The sequence below is a fragment of the Melanostigma gelatinosum genome, assembly GCF_949748355.1.
Source record: "Melanostigma gelatinosum genome assembly, chromosome: 5".
NCBI classification, from domain to species: Eukaryota; Metazoa; Chordata; class Actinopteri; order Perciformes; family Zoarcidae; genus Melanostigma; species Melanostigma gelatinosum.
Genome location: NC_136638.1, coordinates 27,285,158 through 27,311,680, shown reverse-complemented (window position 1 = coordinate 27,311,680; position 26,523 = coordinate 27,285,158). Strand labels below are relative to the sequence as shown.

At 40.9% G+C, this 26,523-nt stretch overlaps 1 protein-coding gene across 1 annotated transcript; it reads right to left on the bottom strand.

Annotated features, from left to right (window-relative positions):
* Positions 1–8,657: 8,657 nt before the first annotated feature.
* LOC306777934 (NLR family CARD domain-containing protein 3-like) lies at positions 8,658–25,646 on the bottom strand (the record flags this gene model as incomplete). Its single annotated transcript, XM_079269240.1, has 8 exons — positions 25,568–25,646; positions 17,320–17,851; positions 15,029–16,826; positions 14,755–14,928; positions 13,378–13,551; positions 12,455–12,628; positions 10,077–10,250; positions 8,658–8,673 (listed from the first exon to the last, which is right to left on the bottom strand). The coding sequence occupies exons 2-8, from the start codon at positions 17,840–17,842 to the stop codon at positions 8,658–8,660; spliced, it is 3,033 nt and encodes a 1,010-aa protein (XP_079125366.1). The 5' UTR covers positions 17,843–17,851; positions 25,568–25,646.
* Between the last annotated feature and the right edge of the window lie 877 nt (positions 25,647–26,523).

The window sequence follows — 26,523 nt, the reverse complement described above, 5'->3', positions numbered from 1 at the left end:
ACTTTACCTTCATTAGTACTCACAGAAACACACTTTACCTTCATTAATACTCACAGAAACACACTCTACCTTCATTAATAATCACAGAAACACACTTTACCTTCATTAATACTCACAGAAACACACTTTACCTTAATTTATACTCACAGAAACACACTTTACCTTAATTTATACTCACAGAAACACACTTTACCTTCATGAGCTGAGCTCCGGCATGTTGATCTGCCATCAACACGCAGCGTCCCGATGCACTTTAACCCTGAATAAATAATGTGCAGTTGAAGCCGCGCAGCCTCAGGTAGAGCGGCCACACCTGGACGGACTTGACGTCATCCAAAGAGTCCAACATCCAGCAGAGATCCTCTCCGTGTCCGCTCCTCACCGCTCAAGTGTTTCCTCAGATCTGTATCAAACTCCAGGAGAAGTTACGAGGCTGCATGTCTGTGATTTGATTCCTTTCTTTCAAACTTAAACACCTGTTATATTTTGTCAAACGTTTTCTTCAAAAGAAAAGTAACATTTAAAGGATATTTTCTCGAGGACTGCACTTGAGTACAAGAGCGACTTGTACTCAGTGGTGTAAGAAGTATTCAGATCCTTTACCACACTAAGTACAAAGTACAATAATTACCTCTGAGATGTAGTGCAGTATAAAGTACAATATGTAACTCTGAGATGTAGTACAGTATAAAGTACAATATGTACCTCTGAGATGTAGTACAGTATAAAGTACAATAATTACCTCTGATATGTAGTACAGTATAAAGTACAATATGTAACTCTGAGATGTAGTACAGTATAAAGTACAATATGTAACTCTGAGCTGTAGTACAGTAAAAAGTACAATATGTACCTGAGATGTAGTACAGTAAAAAGTACAATATGTAACTCTGAGATGTAGTACAGTAAAAAGTACAATATGTAACTCTGAGATGTAGTACAGTATAAAGTACAATATGTACTTCTGAGATGTAGTACAATACAAAGTACAATATGTACCTCTGAGATGTAGTACAGTAAGAAGTAAAATATGTACTTCTGAGATGTAGTACAGTAAAAAGTACAATATATAACTGAGATGTAGTACAGTAAAAAGTACAATATATAACTGAGATGTAGTACAGTAAAAAGTACAATAGGTACTTCTGAGATGTAGTACAGTATAAAGTACAATATATAACTGAGATGTAGTACAGTAAAAAGTACAATATGTACTTCTGAGATGTAGTACAATACAAAGTACAATATGTACCTCTGAGATGTAGTACAGTAAAAAGTGCAATATGTACTTCTGAGATGTAGTACAGTATCAAGTACAATATGTACTTCTGAGATGTATTACAGTATAAAGTACAATATGTACCTGATCTGTAGTACAGTAAAAAGTACAATATGTACTTCTGAGATGTAGTACAGTATAAAGTACAATATGTACCTCTGAGATGTATTACAGTATAAAGTACAATATGTACCTGATCTGTAGTACAGTAAAAAGTACAATATGTACCTGAGCTGTAGTACAGTAAAAAGTACAATATGTACCTGAGCTGTAGTACAGTAAAAAGTACAATATGTACATGAGCTGTAGTACAGTAAAAAGTACAATATGTACTTCTGAGATGTAGTACAGTATAAAGTACAATATGTACCTCTGAGATGTAGCACAGTAAAAAGTACAATATGTACCTGAGCTGTAGTACAGTAAAAAGTACAATATGTACCTGAGCTGTAGTACAGTAAAAAGTACAATATGTACCTGAGATGTAGTACAGTATAAAGTACAATATGTAACTCTGAGATGTAGTACAGTAAAAAGTACAATATGTACTTCTGAGTTGTAGTACAATACAAAGTACAATATGTACCTCTGAGCTGTAGTACAGTAAAAAGTACAATATGTACTTCTGAGATATAGTACAGTATAAAGTACAATATGTACCTCTGAGATGTAGCACAGTACAAAGTACAATATATAACTGAGATGTAGTACAGTAAAAAGTACAATAGGTACTTCTGAGATGTAGTACAGTATAAAGTACAATATATAACTGAGATGTAGTACAGTAAAAAGTACAATATGTACTTCTGAGATGTAGTACAATACAAAGTACAATATGTACCTCTGAGATGTAGTACAGTAAGAAGTAAAATATGTACCTCTGAGATGTAGTACAGTATAAAGTACAATATGTACCTCTGAGATGTAGGACAGTATAAAGTACAATATGTACCTCTGAGATGTAGTACAGTATAAAGTACAATATGTACCTCTGAGATGTAGTACAGTAAAAAGTGCAATATGTACTTCTGAGATGTAGTACAGTATCAAGTACAATATGTACTTCTGAGATGTATTACAGTATAAAGTACAATATGTACCTGATCTGTAGTACAGTAAAAAGTACAATATGTACTTCTGAGATGTAGTACAGTATAAAGTACAATATGTACCTCTGAGATGTATTACAGTATAAAGTACAATATGTACCTGATCTGTAGTACAGTAAAAAGTACAATATGTACCTGAGCTGTAGTACAGTAAAAAGTACAATATGTACCTGAGCTGTAGTACAGTAAAAAGTACAATATGTACTTCTGAGATGTAGTACAGTATAAAGTACAATATGTACCTCTGAGATGTAGTACAGTATAAAGTACAATATGTACCTGATCTGTAGTACAGTAAAAAGTACAATATGTACCTGAGCTGTAGTACAGTAAAACATACAATATGTACTTCTGAGATGTAGTACAGTATAAAGTACAATATGTAGCTCTGAGATGTAGTACAGTAAAAAGTACAATATGCTCTTCTGAGATGTAGTACAGTAAAAAGTACATTATGTAACTGAGATGTAGGACAGTATAAAGTACAACATGTACCTCTGAGATGTAGTACAGTAAAAAGTACAACATGTACCTCTGAGATGTAGTACAGTAAAAAGTACAATATGCTCTTCTGATCTGTAGTACAGTAAAAAGTACAATATGTACCTGAGCTGTAGTACAGTAAAACATACAATATGTACTTCTGAGCTGTAGTACAGTAAAAAGTACAATATGTACCTGAGCTGTAGTACAGTAAAAAGTACAATATGTACTTCTGAGATGTAGTACAGTATAAAGTACAATATGTACCTCTGAGATGTAGTACAGTATAAAGTACAATATGTACCTGATCTGTAGTACAGTAAAAAGTACAATATGTACCTGAGCTGTAGTACAGTAAAACATACAATATGTACTTCTGAGATGTAGTACAGTATAAAGTACAATATGTAGCTCTGAGATGTAGTACAGTAAAAAGTACAATATGCTCTTCTGAGATGTAGTACAGTAAAAAGTACATTATGTAACTGAGATGTAGGACAGTATAAAGTACAACATGTACCTCTGAGATGTAGTACAGTAAAAAGTACAACATGTACCTCTGAGATGTAGTACAGTAAAAAGTACAATATGCTCTTCTGATCTGTAGTACAGTAAAAAGTACAATATGTACCTGAGCTGTAGTACAGTAAAACATACAATATGTACTTCTGAGATGTAGTACAGTATAAAGTACAACATGTAGCTCTGAGATGTAGTACAGTAAAAAGTACAATATGTACCTGAGCTGTAGTACAGTAAAAAGTACAACATGTACCTGCGAAGTAGTACAGTAAGAAGTAAAATATGTACCTCTGAGCTGTAGTACAGTAAAAAGTACAATATGTACCTGAGATGTAGTACAGTATAAAGTACAATATGTAACTCTGAGATGTAGTACAGTAAAAAGTACAATATGTACTTCTGAGTTGTAGTACAATACAAAGTACAATATGTACCTCTGAGCTGTAGTACAGTAAAAAGTACAATATGTACTTCTGAGATATAGTACAGTATAAAGTACAATATGTACCTCTGAGATGTAGCACAGTACAAAGTACAATATATAACTGAGATGTAGTACAGTAAAAAGTACAATAGGTACTTCTGAGATGTAGTACAGTATAAAGTACAATATATAACTGAGATGTAGTACAGTAAAAAGTACAATATGTACTTCTGAGATGTAGTACAATACAAAGTACAATATGTACCTCTGAGATGTAGTACAGTAAAAAGTGCAATATGTACTTCTGAGATGTAGTACAGTATCAAGTACAATATGTACTTCTGAGATGTATTACAGTATAAAGTACAATATGTACCTGATCTGTAGTACAGTAAAAAGTACAATATGTACTTCTGAGATGTAGTACAGTATAAAGTACAATATGTACCTCTGAGATGTATTACAGTATAAAGTACAATATGTACCTGATCTGTAGTACAGTAAAAAGTACAATATGTACCTGAGCTGTAGTACAGTAAAAAGTACAATATGTACCTGAGCTGTAGTAAAGTAAAAAGTACAATATGTACTTCTGAGATGTAGTACAGTATAAAGTACAATATGTACCTCTGAGATGTAGTACAGTATAAAGTACAATATGTACCTGATCTGTAGTACAGTAAAAAGTACAATATGTACCTGAGCTGTAGTACAGTAAAACATACAATATGTACTTCTGAGATGTAGTACAGTATAAAGTACAATATGTAGCTCTGAGATGTAGTACAGTAAAAAGTACAATATGCTCTTCTGAGATGTAGTACAGTAAAAAGTACATTATGTAACTGAGATGTAGGACAGTATAAAGTACAACATGTACCTCTGAGATGTAGTACAGTAAAAAGTACAACATGTACCTCTGAGATGTAGTACAGTAAAAAGTACAATATGCTCTTCTGATCTGTAGTACAGTAAAAAGTACAATATGTACCTGAGCTGTAGTACAGTAAAACATACAATATGTACTTCTGAGATGTAGTACAGTATAAAGTACAATATGTAGCTCTGAGATGTAGTACAGTAAAAAGTACAATATGTACCTGAGCTGTAGTACAGTAAAAAGTACAACATGTACCTGCGAAGTAGTACAGTAAGAAGTAAAATATGTACCTCTGAGATGTAGTACAGTAAAAAGTACAATATGCTCTTCTGAGATGTAGTACAGTAAAAAGTACATTATGTAACTGAGATGTAGGACAGTATAAAGTACAACATGTACCTCTGAGATGTAGTACAGTAAAAAGTACAACATGTACCTCTGAGATGTAGTACAGTAAAAAGTACAATATGCTCTTCTGAGATGTAGTACAGTAAAAAGTACAATATGCTCTTCTGAGATGTAGTACAGTAAAAAGTACATTATGTAACTGAGCTGTAGTACAGTATGAAGTACAACATGTACCTCTGAGATGTAGTACAGTATAAAGTACAATAATTACCTCTGAGAGAGACCGAGCCGTATTTCCCTGGAGGCTACGGTTCTGCTGGCCGTGTCCTTTTGATCCGTGATGACTTCGGGCGACAGATTTTGGTGAATCTGTTCGTCGCCGGCGAGGATCCCTCAGTCTGGGCAAACTTCTGAGGTTCCTCGTTCTTCGTTAAAACAAAAAGGTCTACCTCCAGGAGCGGGGGAGGGGCCTACCTTCAGTTTAGAACGTGTGACCGTTGCACGGGACACCTGGTAGTAGGAGTCAGGTGTCCCGCCAAGGCCTGGTGAGTCATCTCCTCCTACACCACAAAGGATCTATTCTACAAAAAAGGACTTTCACCCAGTAATAAATTAATATAATGATCAGACTGTAATGAATTGAAGCAATGGACGTTTTATGAGCTGTTGCTTTGCCCCTGCGTGTCCTGCAATAAATATCAATAATGCATGCAAAGCACGTAGTCTTGAGGATTCATTGATAAGGCAGTGAAGATTACTCATGTCGTAAAAAGTTAAGTATTACTGCGTGCTGAACAACAATAGATCTCTGAAGGGTTATTCTAGTTCTTTGTCCACTGGACTTGGCTAACGAGAGACCGATCTCTAACCTTCCCTTCCTCTCTAGGATCCCTGAGAATGTAGTCCCAAATCAGTGTGACTTTCTACATGACAATAGTTTATTTGAGAATTTTCAGTCAGGATTTAGAGAGCATCATAGCACAGAGACACAACTGGTGAAAATTAGAGAGACTAGAACATTTGATTGGCATTAAAGGAACCACACTAGGCTGGTTTTAGTCCTATTTATCAGATCAATCCCAGTTTATATACGTAAACGGTGAATCCTCCATCAACACCAAAGTGTGAGAAGGAGTTTTATTTACGAACGCCTTCAGCTCACTATGAGCATCTGTTGCAGTCTGGCCTATTCTCTGGCTTTACTAACTTTACTGACAGAACACCCTCGGGTCAAGGTGGGTTCGTAGTCAGACCTGCATTCTTATGGACAACTTAAAGGCTTCCTTCCTAAAACACTAGTTGCTGTTGTGTCACTTATTACAGACTATGAAGTCGGCCTCCACGACATCCCCGATATCAACGGCTCGTGTGCGCAACAGGTGGTGGAGGACTGGAAGTAGTCCAGGATGGACCTGTTTAAAAGGCCACCACAGGAGGAGGAACCCTGTGGGGTTGGGATCCTCCCTCGGTTATGAAGGTCAGCTTCAGGACTCTGACCCTAACACCCTCAAATCAGGCACCAATCTGACCCCTACTGCTTCACCAAAGACACAACAGTGATGTGTAAGTCCTGTAATCACATGAACACCAAGCATGATAAACCAGCAGAGCATGAAAACTATCTGAGCCGACCAAGTTAGTAAATCACATCAGACTGAAGAACAGCATTTAAGCTCAGCTTGTAGCAGGTCTGTTGTTCATATTCATATCAATCATGCACTGCTGCCAGCCTCTCAGGAGAAGAGCTCTCTGACCTCATGGAGACTACGCAGACACCCTCAGAGACCAGCAACACTGGGCTTTGGTTGGAATGTACAAAATACAAACCAGTTTTATTTGGTTTTTACAATAAAAAGAAGATTCAAAGTTACAAAAGAAGGATAATATGAAAAGCAAATAAAAGAAAAAGGCAAAATTCAAAAGTTCAAATCACCAAATAATCCTCGTCAAAAAGACTCCAAGCTAGGAGCACCTGAATAAACCCCAAAAGCCCTGATTGTTTGTAGTCTCCTCCTATTTCTACCTTTTTACTTGGAGCATCGTTAACTTCCTGGTCCATATATGGTCGACAACTAAACATTAGTAAATCACTGGATGAAGCCGTTTACGTATCTTACAGTTCATGACAGACTTCTTTTGGTTAGCAATTATTTCTAAGGTTGCTGTCTGGTCTTCCTGGTGGAACATCAGTCAGCGTGTCTCCTAAACAGTTAGCATGGTTACAGCATCTGACCTTACATCCTGTTTCCTTTGCTGACTGACAAAGATCAGAGCAAAGTGTGTCAAGCCAAGATTATCTCATGAAATCATCTCAACCAATTATAATTCACAGAGCATGTCGGATATCACATCGATAAATGACTGAAAGTCACTTAAACATCATCATTAAATGACCACTCAGTAATAATAGAAATCAAAGAAGTAAAGTCATGAGAGATTCATTGATAGGAGAGAAATCAACAGTAACTCACAGAGTAGAATAAAACTTAAATGCATCAAGACTTCATGAGTCTGAAATAGAACGAAAGAAAACAAGCCAAGTCTGTTTCACAGCGCCGGGGTTACAACTGAAAGAATAAGACTCAAATATCGTCATTCATGTCATCAGAATACATCTGCAGCACATTAACGTAGCAGAATACACACATGTAGTAGATGTTGTGCTCTAGATGAGACAGTGATGTTGTGAATCTGTTCATGTCATCATTCACAGTCTGTGATTTATTGCCAGCTGTTCTTTCTGCATTCAGCAGTTTGAACTTTGTTACTTTTATGACTTAACTTCTTCTTATTGGTTCAATATTTCCTAACGATCCACGTACTGAGCTCTGATTGGTCAGTAGGCGGTGCTTTTATACGAGTTGATAGGTGGGCGGGGCTACACCAACATTACAGAGTCAAGTCTCCTGCTGCTCACAATAAAACCTCTTTTTGTGAGTCGGAGTTCTTTAACCCTGTGACTCTGTGAACAGCTGAATTCTGTTCAAAATGATGGTAGAATACGTTCACCATACTATACACTGTATAGTGAACGTATTTCAACAGAATTTTAGTGACAGTTTAACTTTACTCCGTACTTAAAATAGCTGAAAGCAGCGTGCACATCATTACTACTGGTGGTGCCCCTGTTCAGCGTTTTCACAATAGTTTTACAAATGTGGTTGAACATTATCATGAAACAAATCAAATATCCAGTCAATGACTTCTGGTGTGAGGGGCGTGGCTTTTCAAAAATCACATTTTGTGACGTTAATTACAGCGCCACCATGTGGCCGATCGGAGTTCTATGTCTTGAGAAGCACATGGACATCATTTCCAGTTATTGTTCCAAGTTTCATTTTTCTACCTCATTCCAGCTCACGGGAGTTTGAGCTGAAGCGGCAGACAACAAATATGAACCCCAACAAAAATAATCTGAATTTCAAAAGGTCCTCGAGCCCTAAACAAGAGTACATCTGTTGTTATATGAGGCCCAATGTCTGTATATGTGAGAGGGAGTCAGACTTTAGTCTTTAAAAGTCTTCTGGTGTTTGGTACACTAAATAAAATCCAGGTGGAGGTGATGGAGCAGTCTCCAGTCTCCAGATGCTCTCTGGATCATCAGGACTCAGCTTACAGAGACCACCACCTGATGAGAGAAGAAGAAGACAAGAGAAGAGATGAATGAGTGTTTACAGAGACTCCCTTCATCAGCCGTCAGTCAGTGACGCAGCACATCCAGTAGAAAGAGCAGCTTCCTCTCAGCTCTCATGTTAACCTACACTGAGCTCCAAGCTCACACACCTGCAGACACGTTGGGCCTCCAGTCTGTTGACTCTGCAGGTTCCACTGAAATAAAGTGCTGAGAGTCCTGAACGCATCATGACTGCAGAACCAGAGAGGTGTTCACTGCTCACTGTAAAGATGGATTCAACCCTGTTATGCTGCGTTCACAACAAACGCCAAGCTGATGTTTCAGTGACGCGATTACATACAAAGTAAATGCAAAGTCACTAATAGACGTACATTTGAGCCAATGAGGCGAAAGACGCGATGCAAATTTAAATATTTCCAATGGAGTAAGAGATGCACGTGAGGCTGTGTCGTTAAAGCCGTTCAGCGTTGAGATTCTCCTCCTTCATCGCTGACGTCCTGACGCTGTTGAATCAGAAATGGAGGATAAACATATTGAATCCGTCTGTGTTCACCCAGAGCTCTACGATACCTCATACAGAGACCAGACGATGTGTATGAATGTATGAGTATGAACCACAGACTGTCTACGGTACAAACAATAACCACGCTGACCTATTTACACCGAGATGATGGAGCAGCTACGATGTTAGCATAGCATAGCATCTATTGATCCAGACTCCATTCAGAAAACAACCATTTTAACAGTTGTTTGCTTGTCATCTTGTGGACAGACCTGACAAAGCATGAATTCAGACTTTTTACAAATCAACATCATCACATCGTTATTTCAGCATCCTTTGAATGTTTGTTGAACTTAAATCACAGCTGAATCTGTTTGTTTTGGGTTCATACAGCTGTAGTAAAGCAGCCGACGAGTGTCTGGATAGATACAGTGAATACAGCCTCCAGATGATGTCATGAACCACACATGATGGAGTTTGGTTTCAGATATCTGGGACTTCCTCAACGTGTACAAAGCAGCACTAGTGGTTATTTCAGCCATGATTGATGATTGGCTGCATGTAACGCTGGTTCTATGAAGTGAGAGCAGTGATGTGCAGGCTTCAGTCAGACTGATCTCAGAGCTGTGACAAAGATGAACTGATCAATAGTTTGATAGCTTGATGAATGAGGACCACTGTCTCTAAACATCTGATGATGCCGTCAGCTGTTAACAAGCTTCACTTCCTGTAGACGTGAACAACACATCGACTCAAACACACAATCACAACAAGCTTCTGACTCGTCTGATTGGCTGACTGCTCTCTCTCTCTCGTCCAATCCTGAAGCCTGTGGATCTGTGTTTGGTACAATACTGCTGAAACCAGCATGGACTGACTCCAACCCTCTACTGACCTCAGAGTCTCCAGTCTACAATGTGGACTCTTCTTAAGATCAGACAGCAGCTTCACGTCTGAATCCTTCAGGTTGTTTCCCCACAGATACAGTTCTCTCAGATGGGAGGGGTTTGACTTCAGAGCTGAGCCCAGAGAAGAACAGCCTTCCTCTGTGATCTCACAGCGGAACAGACTGCAAACACACAAAACAACACACAGAGTTTCTTATATCGATACACAATGAATCATTATTTTCATCATGAACATGAGTGGCTTTCATTTTGGTTTCATCTTCTTTTGTACAAAACAATATAAAAGAAAAGCAAAATGTTTTGAAAAACGTTTGTATCAGAAATGTTTTTTTAAATATTACTTTCTTTAATAGTTAATAGTAAAACGAGGCAGCTGATGTGAAGTGGAACATATTACCAGAAAATGTCTCACTTTATGGATCTATACTATATGTTGCTGAGTTATGGCGACAGCATTATAGCACCTTATTTAACTGCATCAAAAGTGATTTGCATAGCGTGGACAGTTCTGAGAGTAATGAGTCAATGGCACTTACATCATATGAGCTGCACCAAGCTATCAATAAACTGTCTGAAGGCAGAGCAAGTGGTTCAGACCATATTACTGCTGAACACCTTCAATATGCTAGTCCGAGGTTAGCTCCTCTCCTCGCTGTTTGTTTTACTGGCTTCATGGTTCACGGCTTGTTACCGGATCAGAAAATAAATTATTATTAATAAAATATATTGAAAAATACCAAATGCTCTGAAATATTTTCCTAAAAATGACTTAAAAAAAGGTTTGGTTCTTTCAGTGTGATTCAATTAAACTTTCTTTTCATGATGAACATTGAGTCTATCAAGTATAGTGTACATAGTAGGGTTGTCACGATACCAAAATTATGACTTCGATACGATACCTGCCATAAGTATCACGATACCGATACTTACGATACGATACCAGAATTCGATACAAAACCACAAATAGGATACGATACTGGTATATTTATCTATAATAGTAATAAATAAAACATCTGTACGGTTCCCTTTACCAGCTTGTTCCTGCGCAGCGTTTTGAACACTTAACAAATGGCATTAATATTAATGTTTAACCTCTTCGCCTCTCTCTTTTGAGCCTCTCTCATAATTCCGCTGCTTTCAAACACAGCTGAAGGGAACTCTGTCTCTGTGTTGCTGCTGACTCTGCTGGCATCTGTCTGACTGTCTGTGGGAGTGGGTGGATCAACAATGCTTCATTTACTTGCACAGTGAGTTTGATATTTTCACTTCATATTTTATCTCAATTCATGGAATAATTCTTTTTCCTGAACTCAAAATAATAATAATTAGCTCAAGATCCACCCTCAGGCTCCACCAGCATGGAGCCATTTTGCATCAATTGTGTTTCATTTAGTGCACGTTTGTGTGCATTGTGACCTCATGATCATAGAGGCTTGTCATCAAACTAGGCTAAGGCTACTCGTGTTAGCTGTCTATGGGTGAGCTTGAGGGTGTTCATGTTTATCATCACATTTGCTTTGAAAAGTTGGGGGTGTCTGTCTGAAAGGTGCTTTGCCATGTTAGACGTGTTGCCTCACTTGGTCTGTGGCTTTGAAACACGTTTTGCAGACGGGTCTCTGCAGGTCAGTGGGCTTTCCTTCACTGTGCAATGTAGCCAAAGCACTTCCAGATTTCACTTCTGGCATCTTTCTTTCCAACAAGCCGAGGACGGTCGGTAACAGCTCCTGCACGTGAGGCCATGTTTCCCCAGCATCACTGCTGTGAGTGATGCTGCCTGTTGCTGTGTGAGCGCTGGGTAGCCCCGCCCCCTTGCAGTCAATGCGTGCAGGCAGCATGACAGGGAGCGGAACAGTGAGTGAGCTCTGACCGCGCTATTTGAATGAAGTATCGACACTAAAAATATGCAAAATCGTATCGTTTTTAACTTACGGGTACCGCGGTACCTTTTTAGTATCGATACACCGTGCAACATTAATACACAGTATATTTATTACGTGTAGTGTAGTATATTCAAGTAACTTTTGTCTCTTTGGAGTCTTTAGTCTCTTTTGTGTCTCTTTGTGGTCTTTTAGTGTCTCTTTGAGTGACATTTAGTAGGTAAAGGTCAGGGGGGCCCCTGACACTTTGGGCCCCTGGGCCTGTGCCCGGTAGGCCTGTTCAGTAATCCATCCAACAGCAGGATGAAGCCAGACAAGTTGTACATTTCATGATTGTAGAGGACGACATGCAGACAACGAGGCAGCTGATGTGAAGTGGAACATATTACCAGAAAATGTCTCACTTCATGGATCTATACGTAGATAAATCAAATAGAGTTATTGATGAAACATGAAGGTGCTGCACTAGCAGCAGACAGTGAACCCACCTCAGAGTCTCCAGTCTACAATGTGGACTCTCCAGAAAACCACTCAGCAGCTTCACTCCTGAATCCTTCAGCTTGTTTCCGCTCAGATGCAGTTCTCTCAGATGGGAGGGGTTTGACTTCAGAGCTGAGTCCAGAGAAGAACAGCCTTCCTCTGTGATCTCACAGCCTGACAGACTGCAAACACACAAAACAACACACAGAGTTTCTTATATCGATACACAATGAATCATTATTTTCATCATGAACATGAGTGGCTTTCATTTTGGTTTCATCTTCTTTTGTAAACAGATATTTTGTGAAAATCCTGTCACTGTAAAGACATTTAAAACCATTGATCAGTATTGATCCAGATTCTTCAGAGTGGATCAGAAAATAAAATATTATTCATAAAATATATTGAAAAATACCAAATGCTCTGAAAAAGTCAGCATCAGAAATGTTTAAAAAAAAGTCTTTAGCAGTTATTTTCCTAAAAATTCAAAAAAGGTTTGGTTCTTTAAGTGTGATTCAATTAAACTTTCTTTTTTTAATGATGAACATTGAGTTTCTCAAGTAGTATATTCATCAAGTATAGTGTAGTATATCCAAGTAACTTTTCGTGTCTCTTTGTAGTCAGTTTGTGTCTTTTTGTGTCTCTTTGAGTGACATTTAGCAGGTAAAGGTCAGGGGGGCCCCTGACACTTTGGGCCCCTGGGCCTGTGCCCGGTAGGCCTGTTCAGTAATCCATCCAACAGCAGGATGAAGCCAGACAAGTTGTACATTTCATGATTGTAGAGGATGACATGCAGACAACGAGGCAGCTGATGTGAAGTGGAACATATTACCAGAAAATGTCTCACTTCATGGATCTATACGTAGATAAATCAAATAGAGTTATTGATGAAACATGAAGGTGCTGCACTAGCAGCAGACAGTGAACCCACCTCAGAGTCTCCAGTCTACAATGTGGACTCTCCAGAAAACCACTCAGCAGCTTCACTCCTGAATCCTTCAGCTTGTTGTCGCTCAGATGCAGTTTTCTCAGATGGGAGGGGTTTGACTTCAGAGCTGAGCCCAGAGAAGAACAGCCTTCCTCTGTGATCTCACAGCGTGACAGACTGCAAACACACAAAACAACACACAGAGTTTCTTATATCGATACACAATGAATCATTATTTTCATCATGAACATGAGTGGCTTTCACTTTGGTTTCATCTTCTTTTGTAAACAGACATTTTGTGAAAATCCTGTCACTGTAAAGACATTTAAAATCATCATTACAGTGAAATAAGTTCTTCCAGTGTAGTAGATCGCTCTAACAAACTAAAAGCACGACTTAAACCGTCCTGGTTCCCTGAAAGCAGGTGGGCCAAAGGATGTTCATGTTGGTTGGACAAGTCATCCAACACTTTGATCCCGAGGAGGACAGTGACCAGTTCACCATTCAGTTTACATCATTATTTCCTAACGCATATCGATGGCCGAAGAGCAAAACCTCCTGTCTGAAAAATGCCTGGATCATTTGTCAGATCGGATATTTGCAATCTTTCCATCATTTGGTGCAAGTTGGAAGAGGTTCTACAACATGATGCTCTAAATTAAGTTTCAATGAAGGGCGGGATTATTTTAAAACAGACTGAATATGAACAGCCTTCCTTGTTCTCATCATCCAAAATGAAATCCGGCAATCAGAAAATTCTGCAGATAGGAGGTTTTGTGCTTTGGCCCTCGATATGTTACGTGCCGTGTTGTGCTTGTGCTCTCCCTCTGGTTTCCCTCTGTCTTCTCGAGTGCCACCCTCTGTCCCGGATGCAAGCTGCAGCGGCTGATTGGACGCGGCTGCGGACAATCGCGATCAGCGTTGGATAAGAGGAGAGGAACTCCTGAAGAACAACCTCTTGGGCAGACCACAGTAGTGAGGCTGTGCGTGTGAGCTGACAACCCTTGGGCAACGCGTAGTGGTGGAGCTGCGTGTGTGTTGCACCTTTGTTCCAGCCGTGTGGGCTGTTGTGTGTATAGTGTCGCTTTCTTTCTGTCAGGAAGTAGTTTTCTTTTGCTGCCGTGCAAGCAGCTAGCCTTTTTACAATAAATACTCTTTTTGTTAAACCGTCATCATTGCTCAGTCTCTTTCCCCGGGAAATAAACACCGTTACTCCCCGCATCCCTTAGATGCCAAAAAGGGGAACGTAACAGCATATTAGCAGAGGCACTAGCAGACATTGTTATCCCACAGTAACATGTTGGTAACACCACCATGAACTTAGTAGATCTGACACTTAGACCACTTCCTCATCTTTGTAGTAAATCACCTGATCCTGACCTGAGAGTTTCAAGTGTACAATGTGGACTCGCCAGTCCAGCAGAGAGCTGCTTCACTCCTGAGTCCTGCAGGTTGTTCTTACTCAGGTCCAGCTCTTTCAGACTAGAGGACTGGGAGCTGAGGATGGAGGACAGAGCTTCACAGCTTCTCTGTGAGAGGTTACAGTCACTCAGCCTAGGGGAGGAACAGGGATCAACACAAACATAATGTTTAATCAAAGTCAAATATCAAACATATTTAGTAATGGTGATGTATCCGTAGTGTATCCACATACAGAGCTTTGTTGGAGGCTTTGATCACTGGCAGCAGCCTCAGAAGAGCCTCCTCTGAAGCAGAGTATTTCTTCAGGTCAAACACGTCCAGATCTTTTTGTGATGACAGTAAGATGAAGACCAGAGCTGACCACTGAGCAGGAGACAGTTCATCTGTGGAGAGACGTCCTGAACTCAGGGACTGTTGGATCTCCTCCACTAGAGAACCATCATTCAGTTCATTCAGACAGTGGAACAGATTGATACTTTTCTCTGGAGACACATTCTCACTGATCTTCTTCTTGATGTACTGGACTGTTTCCCCATTGGTCTGTGAGCTACTTCCTGTCTGTGTCAGCAGACCTTGTAGGAGTTTCTGATTGGTCTCCAGTGAAAGACCCAGGAGGAAGCGGAGGAACAAGTCCAGGTGTCCATTTGGACTCTGTAAGGCCTTGTCCACAGCACTCTGGTAGAGATGTGTTAGCTTAGGTTTTGCTCTCAATACTTTAGGCAAATGGGTTCTTGGTTGTGTTTCTGCCATCAGGTTGACACCAGAGTTGATGAAGGTCAGATGGACATGAAGAGCAGCCAGAAACTCCTGAACACTCAGATGGACGAAGCAGAACACCTTGTCCTGGTACAGTCCACTCTCCTCCCTAAAGATCTGTGTGAACACTCCTGAGCACTTTGAGGCTGCTGCGATATCGATGCCACACTCTGTCAGGTCGGATTCATAGAAGATCAGTTTGCCTTTCTGCAGCTGTTCAAAAGCCAGTTTCCCCAGAGACTCAGTCATCTTCCTGCTCTCTGGACTCCAGTGTGGATCTGTCTCAGCTCCTCCATCATACTTGACCTTCTTCCGTTTGGACTGAACCACCAGGAAGTGGATGTACATCTCAGTCAGGGTCTTGGGCAGCTCTCCTCCCTCTCTGGTCTTCAACACCTTCTTCAGAACTCCAGCAGTGATCCAGCAGAAGACTGGGATGTGGCACATGATGTGGAGGCTTCGTGAGGTCTTGATGTGGGAGATGATCCTGCTGGCCTTCTCCTCATCACTGAATCTCTTCCTGAAGTACTGCTCCTTCTGTGGGTCAGTGAACCCTCTGACCTCTGTCGTCATGTCAACACACTCAGTCGGGATCTGATTGGCTGCTGCAGGTCGTGTGGTTATCCAGAGGCGAGCAGAGGGAAGCAGGTTCCCCCTGATGAGGTTTGTCAGCAGCACATCCACTGAGGTGGACTCTGTAACATCAGTCAGGATCTCAGTGTTGTTGAAGTCCAGAGGAAGTCGAAACTCATCCAGACCGTCAAAGATGAACAGAACCAGGAACTTTTCAAAGCTGTAGATTCCTGCTTCTTTGGTTCCACTGAAGAAGTGATGAACAAGTTCCACCAAGCTGTACTTTTTCTGTTTCAGCACATTCAGCTCTCTGAAAGTGAATGGAAAGATGAACTCTATGTCCTGGTTGGCTTTGCCTTCAGCCCAGTCCAGAGTGAACTTCTGTGTTAAGACTGTTTTCCCAATGCCAGCCACTCCCTTTGTCATCACTGTTCTGATTGGTTCCTCTCCTCCAGGTGAGGCTTTAAAGAGGTCTTCTTGTCTGATGGTTGTTTCTGGTCTGTCTGGTTTGCAGTATGCTGTTTCAATCTGTCTGACCTCATGTTCATCATTGACCCCTGCAGTCCCTCCCTCTGTGATGTAGAGCTCTGTGTAGATCTCATTCAGAAGGGTTTTCTTTTCTAATTTAGCGATTCCCTCAAACACACTCTGGAACTTCTTTTGAAAGTTGGATTTGAGTTTCTGCTGACACTCCAGAATATCTGGATGAATAAAACAAAGATAAAAATCAATGAGGGGTTGTTTCAGTGAATGTGAGTCATTTCTAACAAGTGTACACATTTCTGTATCAATGAAATCTATTTATCTCATTTGATAACTAAAGGCTCTGAATAGGTTAACGATTGTAGAATGACTTTGTATCATTTAACATCAACTGACATGTTGTGCTTCATGTGTGCATGAACTCTGTGGTCTGCAAATAACCAGAAGGTTTATTACTTCATTACAGAGGGAATTAATGACGTCCAAGCAGCATCTTACAGTCACACCAGTGTGCTACTTCTAAACATTAGAGGCAACAGAAACAGGATTGTCTGCCTTTATTTCGTTGACTTTTCTGAAATTTTCAATGTATTTTCTCCGGTGGGCGTGTGTTTGGTAGTTTCTTCTGAAAGCCAAAGTGCAACTCACTTTTTTATGTTTAAAGTCTTTGTGAGATGTAAGTTTGATCTTTGTGTTCATACCATGACTTACCTTTGGGTTCTGATTTGGTTTTTGATAAACTCTTCTCTAGAACATTCTCACGCATCTTCACTAAAACTATTCGGGTCACTTTCATAGTGTCTCTGCTGTATTTCTTGACCATCTGATCCACTGTGTCCATCCGGTCTGCATTCTCCAGTTGACACTTTGGGATTGTTGGGAAGTCTTCTAGGTACTCTTGCTTCTGCAAAAACCACTTGAATTCTTTAAACTGGACGTCTCCTAACTTCTGCAAAGTGTCCAAGAGCTCTTTAGATAAACTTGATAAACTCTTCACGAGATCATTCTCACCAATCTTCACTAAAACTATTCGGGCCACTTTATTAATATTGTCTATGCAGTAGTTGTTGACCATCTGATCCACTGTGTCCATCCGGTCTGCATTCTCCAGTCGACACTTTGGGATTGCTGGGAAGTCTTCTATGACCTCCTCCAAAATCCACTTGAATTTTTTAAACTGGACGTCTCCTAACTTCTGCAAAGTGTCCAAGAGGACCTCTTTAGGTGTCTCCATCTGTCCTCTCTGTCAAGATACAAAAGACATTGTTTCAAAATACTATTATTCTTACATTTTAAAATCATGTGATGAAAGAATAATGATCATGCTGTACATATTTACTGACAATCAGCCACTTAAAGGAGAGCATGAAGGGGGTTGATTGATTGCGTAATGCACATGTGAGGACAGTGCGTCAAAACCTGTCCAACAGGTGGTAGATGTCAGCCTATCAGAGGTGTTTGTATTTCCTCATTCCTCTCCCTCACCTGCAGCTGACTCATGTTGTGTTGTTGAGTGTTGGAGACGGTTATTGTAATGTGTGTTATGCTTTCTTAAATCAAATCAAGTGTTCACTGAGTCCTTCCTTTCCTTTATAACACGTCCTCACAGCGAGCCAATCAGACACATCACAGGTGAGGTGATGTAGTTCTCCTCTCTGTCCACTAGATGGTGCTAACTAACCATCTAAAGAGATGAAGATCAGCTCAGTTCAGAAAGATTCAATGAAGCAGCAGCAACTTGGATCACATGCACGTCTCACTGATGAGACACAATGTGACGTTTACATGTATTGATCTATAAAAGTGTTATTTTGAATGAAGATTTGGTGAAACATGTTCCTCAATCACATTCTTCTATATTGATTTATAACCTACATGTTGTAACATTTCTGAGCAGCAGCTTCTAAAAGTTTACAGTCAAAAGAATCATTGTGAAGCCGTCAAATAAGCAGAAGATCACATGACGATGAAGAAGCAGAAGAAACACGTGAACATCTCATGTTATCACCAACAGACCATCAAACTGAAGGACTCGGATCAAACTCAGTGCTCCTGTTTCAGATACAAAGTGCAGCTCACATGAGACACTGGAGACACTCTGGATGTTGGATCTGATCCTGGAGCAGTGTCAGTAAAGACATGACATGAAGCTCTTAGACACGCTCTCTACATGCAGATCAATGGATCAGCAGTGTGCATCGTGTTCAGTCTATTGAAATGATGGAGCTCAAAGTCACAGAGCACAAGTTCACCTCAGGGGGCTTTACCACCGCGCTGCAGCGCTCAAAGAGTTAAAGTGTTTGATGCAGTCAGAATGCTCACATCTGATTATTTATTTTAATTGTAACAAATACTGAAGAGTTCAAGATGAGACATAGAACACTGAATTAAAACGTATAGAAGCTTTTGCTAGTTTAGTTCAATCAATGGAATGAGACAGAAACACACTTGATGAGTGACAGAAGAAAGTGGTGCCTGTGGTTTCAGAGGTAGTCCAGGTTGTCCTGCTGTTCATCAGACAATAAGTGACAGCAGCTGATGTAACATGGGACAGTAACTCTGATAACAACACTGTTAGGCCTGGACGGTCTGTAGATTATTAAAGTGATCACTGGATCTTCAGAGTTTACCATCAAATCAAGATGTTCAAATGAAGTAAAACTGAGATAAAAACGAGTCATTATTTAGAGATGTGATGTTTAAAAGTCCCAAATGAACCGGCTGATAGTCAGGAGCAGGAGGTAGCAGAGGTTCAGAGGGACTGTCAGTAAATAGCTGTGGTTAGCACCAGAGGGGTTTGACATAGAGCGTGCTGCAGAGGGTCTGTGACAGGAAGTGATGCTTATAGGAATGAGTTTCTCTCAGGAGAGCATGAAGGAGGTTGCTTGATTGCGTAATGCACATGTGAGGATTAATTACAGGCCTGTGGATGTTTTCTGAGGTATAACAGGAGGATCATAAGACGGCTAACATGCTGTGACTTATTTACAGTCTATTACATACATGTTACAGGTTATTATAGCATTTCCACTGTTACTACACCATCACACACACAGGTCCTCTAGGACGGGTTCTGTCCTCTTGGACAGTTGAGACATGAAGTGAGCAAACAGGTCTCCACTAGTGAAACCAAGTGTGTGTCAGGGTTGTTAAGCTGGTTGTGTCCCAATCAGGCTTTGTCTTCTGTGTTCCGTGTCTTTGTGTAGCTCCACACCCTCCTCACTCTACCGGTCAGCCACTCCCTCCTCATCAGCACAACTCCCTTCACCTGTTCTAGACACTATATGAACTCTGCCTCTCTGTCACTCTTTGCCAGATCATTTTCATGTCTACCCGCCCGTTTGGCTCGTCTTGTTCCCGGGTTTCCCGACTGCCTCATTCTGCTGGATTTTCCCCCTCGTCTCCTGTCTTGTCTGTGGATCCCCTGTTGTGTCCTGTAAGTTTCCTGTGTTGATTTAATTCTTCATTAAATACCTGCTTCACGCTACTCTGTCTGGCCTGCTTTTGAGTCCTCCACCACACCCTGTGACAGGTTGTGTTGTGAACATTCAGAGTGTTTAAAAAAAAACTCAGCTTGATCCAACCTGTCAGACCAGTTCAGACACTCAGATTACAAACTTCTGTTGAAACTACTTGAGAAACATGAACATTATATTTCTATAAATCATTGTTCTTTATCTCAGAGAGGAATTCTACTGCAGATAACAAATCTATCTTTAGAAACATCGTTCTATTCTCCAGTTAAACAGAGAAACAACACAAAGAGATCAAAGTGATCCTGATGATCAAACATGTACAGATTCCTCTGGTAGGATTCTCACCTGCTGAACTCACTTCAGGTCAGTTTACAGACGCGTTGCACCGTCATGTGTGGAGGAAACACTGGAGAGAAGAAGCTGCTGATGTCCTCCTGTCAGTCCTGGTGTCTGTGTCCATTTGATCTGAGGACGCCGTCACACCCTCATCACTTCAGAGTCCAAGTCTAAAATAAAACCAGTGAAACGTCAAAACCTGTCCAACAGGTGGTAGATGTCAGCCTATCAGAGGTGTTTGTATTTCCTCATTCCTCTCCCTCACCTGCAGCTGACTCATGTTGTGTTGTTGAGTGTTGGAGACGGTTATTGTAATGTGTGTTATGCTTTCTTAAATCAAATCAAGTGTTCACTGAGTCCTTCCTTTCCTTTAGAACACGTCCTCACAGCGAGCCAATCAGACACATCACAGGTGAGCTGATGTAGTTCTCCTCTCTGTCCACTAGATGATGCTCACTAACCATCTAAAGAGATGAAGATCAGCTCAGTTCAGAAAGATTCAATGAAGCAGCAGCAACTTGGATCACATGCACGTCTCACTGATGAGACACAATGTGACGTTTACATGTATTTATCTATAAAAGTGTTATTTTGAATGAAGATTTGGTGAAACATGTTCATGCAGCAGCTTCTAAAAGTTTACAGTCAAAAGAATCATTGTGAAGCCGTCAAATAAGCAGAAGATCACATGACGATGAAGAAGCAGAAGAAACACGTGAACATCTCATGTTATCACCAACAGACCATCAAACTGAAGGACTCGGATCAAACTCAGTGCTCCTGTTTCAGATACAAAGTGCAGCTCACATGAGACACTGGAGACACTCTGGATGTTGGATCTGATCCTGGAGCAGTGTCAGTAAAGACATGACATGAAGCTCTTAGACACGCTCTCTACATGCAGATCAATGGATCAGCAGTGTGCATCGTGTTCAGTCTGTTTAAATGATGGAGCTCAAAGTCACAGAGCACAAGTTCACCTCAGGGGGCTTTACCACCGCGCTGCAGCGCTCAAAGAGTTAAAGTGTTTGATGCAGTCAGAATGGTCACATCTGATTATTTATTTTAATTACAACAAATACTGAAGAGTTCAAGATGAGACATAGAACACTGAATTAAAACGAATAGAAGCTTTTGCTAGTTTAGTTCAATCAATGGAATGAGACAGAAACACACTTGATGAGTGACAGAAGAAAGTGGTGCCTGTGGTTTCAGAGGTAGTCCAGGTTGTCCTGCTGTTCATCAGACAATAAGTGACAGCAGCTGATGTAACATGGGACAGTAACTCTGATAACAACACTGTTAGGCCTGGACGGTCTGTAGATTATTAAAGTGATCACTGGATCTTCAGAGTTTACCATCAAATCAAGATGTTCAAATGAAGTAAAACTGAGATAAAAACGAGTCATTATTTAGAGATGTGATGTTTAAAAGTCCCAAATGAACCGGCTGATAGTCAGGAGCAGGAGGTAGCAGAGGTTCAGAGGGACTGTCAGTAAATAGTTGTGGTTAGCACCAGAGGGGTTTGACATAGAGCGTGCTGCAGAGGGTCTGTGACAGGAAGTGATGCTTATAGGAATGAGTTTCTCTCAGGAGAGCATGAAGGAGGTTGCTTGATTGCGTAATGCACATGTGAGGATTAATTACAGGCCTGTGGATGTTTTCTGAGGTATAACAGGAGGATCATAAGACGGCTAACATGCTGTGACTTATTTACAGTCTATTACATACATGTTACAGGTTATTATAGCATTTCCACTGTTACGACACCATCACACACACAGGTCCTCTAGGACGGGTTCTGTCCTCTGGGACAGTTGAGACATGAAGTGAGCAAACAGGACTCCACTAGTGAAACCAAGTGTGTGTCAGGGTTGTTAAGCTGGTTGTGTCCCAATCAGGCTTTGTCTTCTGTGTTCCGTGTCTTTGTGTAGCTCCACACCCTCCTCACTCTACCGGTCAGCCACTCCCTCCTCATCAGCACAACTCCCTTCACCTGTTCTAGACACTATATGAACTCTGCCTCTCTGTCACTCTTTGCCAGATCATTTTCATGTCTACCCGCCCGTTTGGCTCGTCTTGTTCCCGGGTTTCCCGACTGCCTCATTCTGCTGGATTTTCCCCCTCGTCTCCTGTCTTGTCTGTGGATCCCCTGTTGTGTCCTGTAAGTTTCCTGTGTTGATTTAATTCTTCATTAAATACCTGCTTCACACTACTCTGTCTGGCCTGCTTTTGAGTCCTCCACCACACCCTGTGACAGGTTGTGTTGTGAACATTCAGAGTGTTTAAAAAAAACTCAGCTTGATCCAACCTGTCAGACCAGTTCAGACACTCAGATTACAAACTTCTGTTGAAACTTGAGAAACATGAACATTATATTTCTATAAATCATTGTTCTTTATCTCAGAGAGAAGTTCTACTGCAGATAACAAATCTATCTTTAGAAACATCGTTCTATTCTCAGTTAAACAGAGAAACAACACAAAGAGATCAAAGTGATCCTGATGATCAAACATGTACAGATTCCTCTGGTAGGATTCTCACCTGCTGAACTCACTTCAGGTCAGTTTACAGACGCGTTGCACCGTCATGTGTGGAGGAAACACTGGAGAGAAGAAGCTGCTCATGTCCTCCTGTCAGTCCTGGTGTCTGTGTCCATTTGATCTGAGGACGCCGTCACACCCTCATCACTTCAGAGTCCAAGTCTAAAATAAAACCAGTGAGACGTCAAAACCTGTCCAACAGGTGGTAGATGTCAGCCTATCAGAGGTGTTTGTATTTCCTCATTCCTCTCCCTCACCTGCAGCTGACTCATGTTGTGTTGTTGAGTGTTGGAGACGGTTATTGTAATGTGTGTTATGCTTTCTTAAATCAAATCAAGTGTTCACTGAGTCCTTCCTTTCCTTTAGAACACGTCCTCACAGCGAGCCAATCAGACACATCACAGGTGAGCTGATGCAGTTCTCCTCTCTGTCCACTAGATGATGCTCACTAACCATCTAAAGAGATGAAGATCAGCTCAGTTCAGAAAGATTCAATGAAGCAGCAGCAACTTGGATCACATGCACGTCTCACTGATGAGACACAATGTGACGTTTACATGTATTTATCTATAAAAGTGTTATTTTGAATGAAGATTTGGTGAAACATGTTCCTCAATCACATTCTTCTATATTGATTTATAACCTACATGTTGTAACATTCATGAGCAGCAGCTTCTAAAAGTTTACAGTCAAAAGAATCAGTGTGAAGCCGTCAAATAAGCAGAAGATCACATGACGATGAAGAAGCAGAAGAAACACGTGAACATCTCATGTTATCACCAACAGACCATCAAACTGAAGGACTCGGATCAAACTCAGTGCTCCTGTTTCAGATACAAAGTGCAGCTCACATGAGACACTGGAGACACTCTGGATGTTGGATCTGATCCTGGAGCAGTGTCAGTAAAGACATGACATGAAGCTCTTAGACACGCTCTCTACATGCAGATCAATGGATCAGCAGTGTGCATCGTGTTCGGTCTGTTTAAATGATGGAGCTCAAAGTCACAGAGCACAAGTTCACCTCAGGGGGCTTTACCACCGCGCTGCAGCGCTCAAAGAGTTAAAGTGTTTGATGCAGTCAGAATGCTCACATCTGATTATTTATTTTAATTACAACAAATACTGAAGAGTTCAAGATGAGACATAGAACACTGAATTAAAACGTATTGAAGCTTTTGCTAGTTTAGTTCAATCAATGGAATGAGACAGAAACACACTTGATGAGTGACAGAAGAAAGTGGTGCCTGTGGTTTCAGAGGTAGTCCAGGTTGTCCTGCTGTTCATCAGACAATAAGTGACAGCAGCTGATGTAACATGGGACAGTAACTCTGATAACAACACTGTTAGGCCTGGACGGTCTGTAGATTATTAAAGTGATCACTGGATCTTTAGAGTTTACCATCAAATCAAGATGTTCAAATGAAGTAAAACTGAGATAAAAACGAGTCATTATTTAGAGATGTGATGTTTAAAAGTCCCAAATGAACCGGCTGATAGTCAGGAGCAGGAGGTAGCAGAGGTTCAGAGGGACTGTCAGTAAATAGTTGTGGTTAGCACCAGAGGGGTTTGACATAGAGCGTGCTGCAGAGGGTCTGTGACAGGAAGTGATGCTTATAGGAATGAGTTTCTCTCAGGAGAGCATGAAGGAGGTTGCTTGATTGCGTAATGCACATGTGAGGATTAATTACAGGCCTGTGGATGTTTTCTGAGGTATAACAGGAGGATCATAAGACGGCTAACATGCTGTGACTTATTTACAGTCTATTACATACATGTTACAGGTTATTATAGCATTTCCACTGTTACTACACCATCACACACACAGGTCCTCTAGGACGGGTTCTGTCCTCTGGGACAGTTGAGACATGAAGTGAGCAAACAGGTCTCCACTAGTGAAACCAAGTGTGTGTCAGGGTTGTTAAGCTGGTTGTGTCCCAATCAGGCTTTGTCTTCTGTGTTCCGTGTCTTTGTGTAGCTCCACACCCTCCTCACTCTACCGGTCAGCCACTCCCTCCTCATCAGCACAACTCCCTTCACCTGTTCTAGACACTATATGAACTCTGCCTCTCTGTCACTCTTTGCCAGATCATTTTCATGTCTACCCGCCCGTTTGGCTCGTCTTGTTCCCGGGTTTCCCGACTGCCTCATTCTGCTGGATTTCCCCCTCGTCTCCTGTCTTGTCTGTGGATCCCCTGTTGTGTCCTGTAAGTTTCCTGTGTTGATTTAATTCTTCATTAAATACCTGCTTCACGCTACTCTGTCTGGCCTGCTTTTGAGTCCTCCACCACACCCTGTGACAGGTTGTGTTGTGAACATTCAGAGTGTTTAAAAAAAACTCAGCTTGATCCAACCTGTCAGACCAGTTCAGACACTCAGATTACAAACTTCTGTTGAAACTACTTGAGAAACATGAACATTATATTTCTATAAATCATTGTTCTTTATCTCAGAGAGGAATTCTACTGCAGATAACAAATCTATCTTTAGAAACATCGTTCTATTCTCCAGTTAAACAGAGAAACAACACAAAGAGATCAAAGTGATCCTGATGATCAAACATGTACAGATTCCTCTGGTAGGATTCTCACCTGCTGAACTCACTTCAGGTCAGTTTACAGACACGTTGCACCTTCATGTGTGGAGGAAACACTGGAGAGAAGAAGCTGCTCATGTCCTCCTGTCAGTCCTGGTGTCTGTGTCCATTTGAACTGAGGACGCCGTCACACCCTCATCACTTCAGAGTCCAAGTCTAAAATAAAACCAGTGAGACGTCAAAACCTGTCCAACAGGTGGTAGATGTCAGCCTATCAGAGGTGTTTGTATTTCCTCATTCCTCTCCCTCACCTGCAGCTGACTCATGTTGTGTTGTTGAGTGTTGGAGACGGTTATTGTAATGTGTGTTATGCTTTCTTAAATCAAATCAAGTGTTCACTGAGTCCTTCCTTTCCTTTAGAACACGTCCTCACAGCGAGCCAATCAGACACATCACAGGTGAGGTGATGCAGTTCTCCTCTCTGTCCACTAGATGATGCTCACTAACCATCTAAAGAGATGAAGATCAGCTCAGTTCAGAAAGATTCAATGAAGCAGCAGCAACTTGGATCACATGCACGTCTCACTGATGAGACACAATGTGACGTTTACATGTATTGATCTATAAAAGTGTTATTTTGAATGAAGATTTGGTGAAACATGTTCCTCAATCACATTCTTCTATATTGATTTATAACCTACATGTTGTAACATTTCTGAGCAGCAACTTCTAAAAGTTTACAGTCAAAAGAATCAGTGTGAAGCCGTCAAATAAGCAGAAGATCACATGACGATGAAGAAGCAGAAGAAACACGTGAACATCTCATGTTATCACCAACAGACCATCAAACTGAAGGACTCGGATCAAACTCAGTGCTCCTGTTTCAGATACAAAGTGCAGCTCACATGAGACACTGGAGACACTCTGGATGTTGGATCTGATCCTGGAGCAGTGTCAGTAAAGACATGACATGAAGCTCTTAGACACGCTCTCTACATGCAGATCAATGGATCAGCAGTGTGCA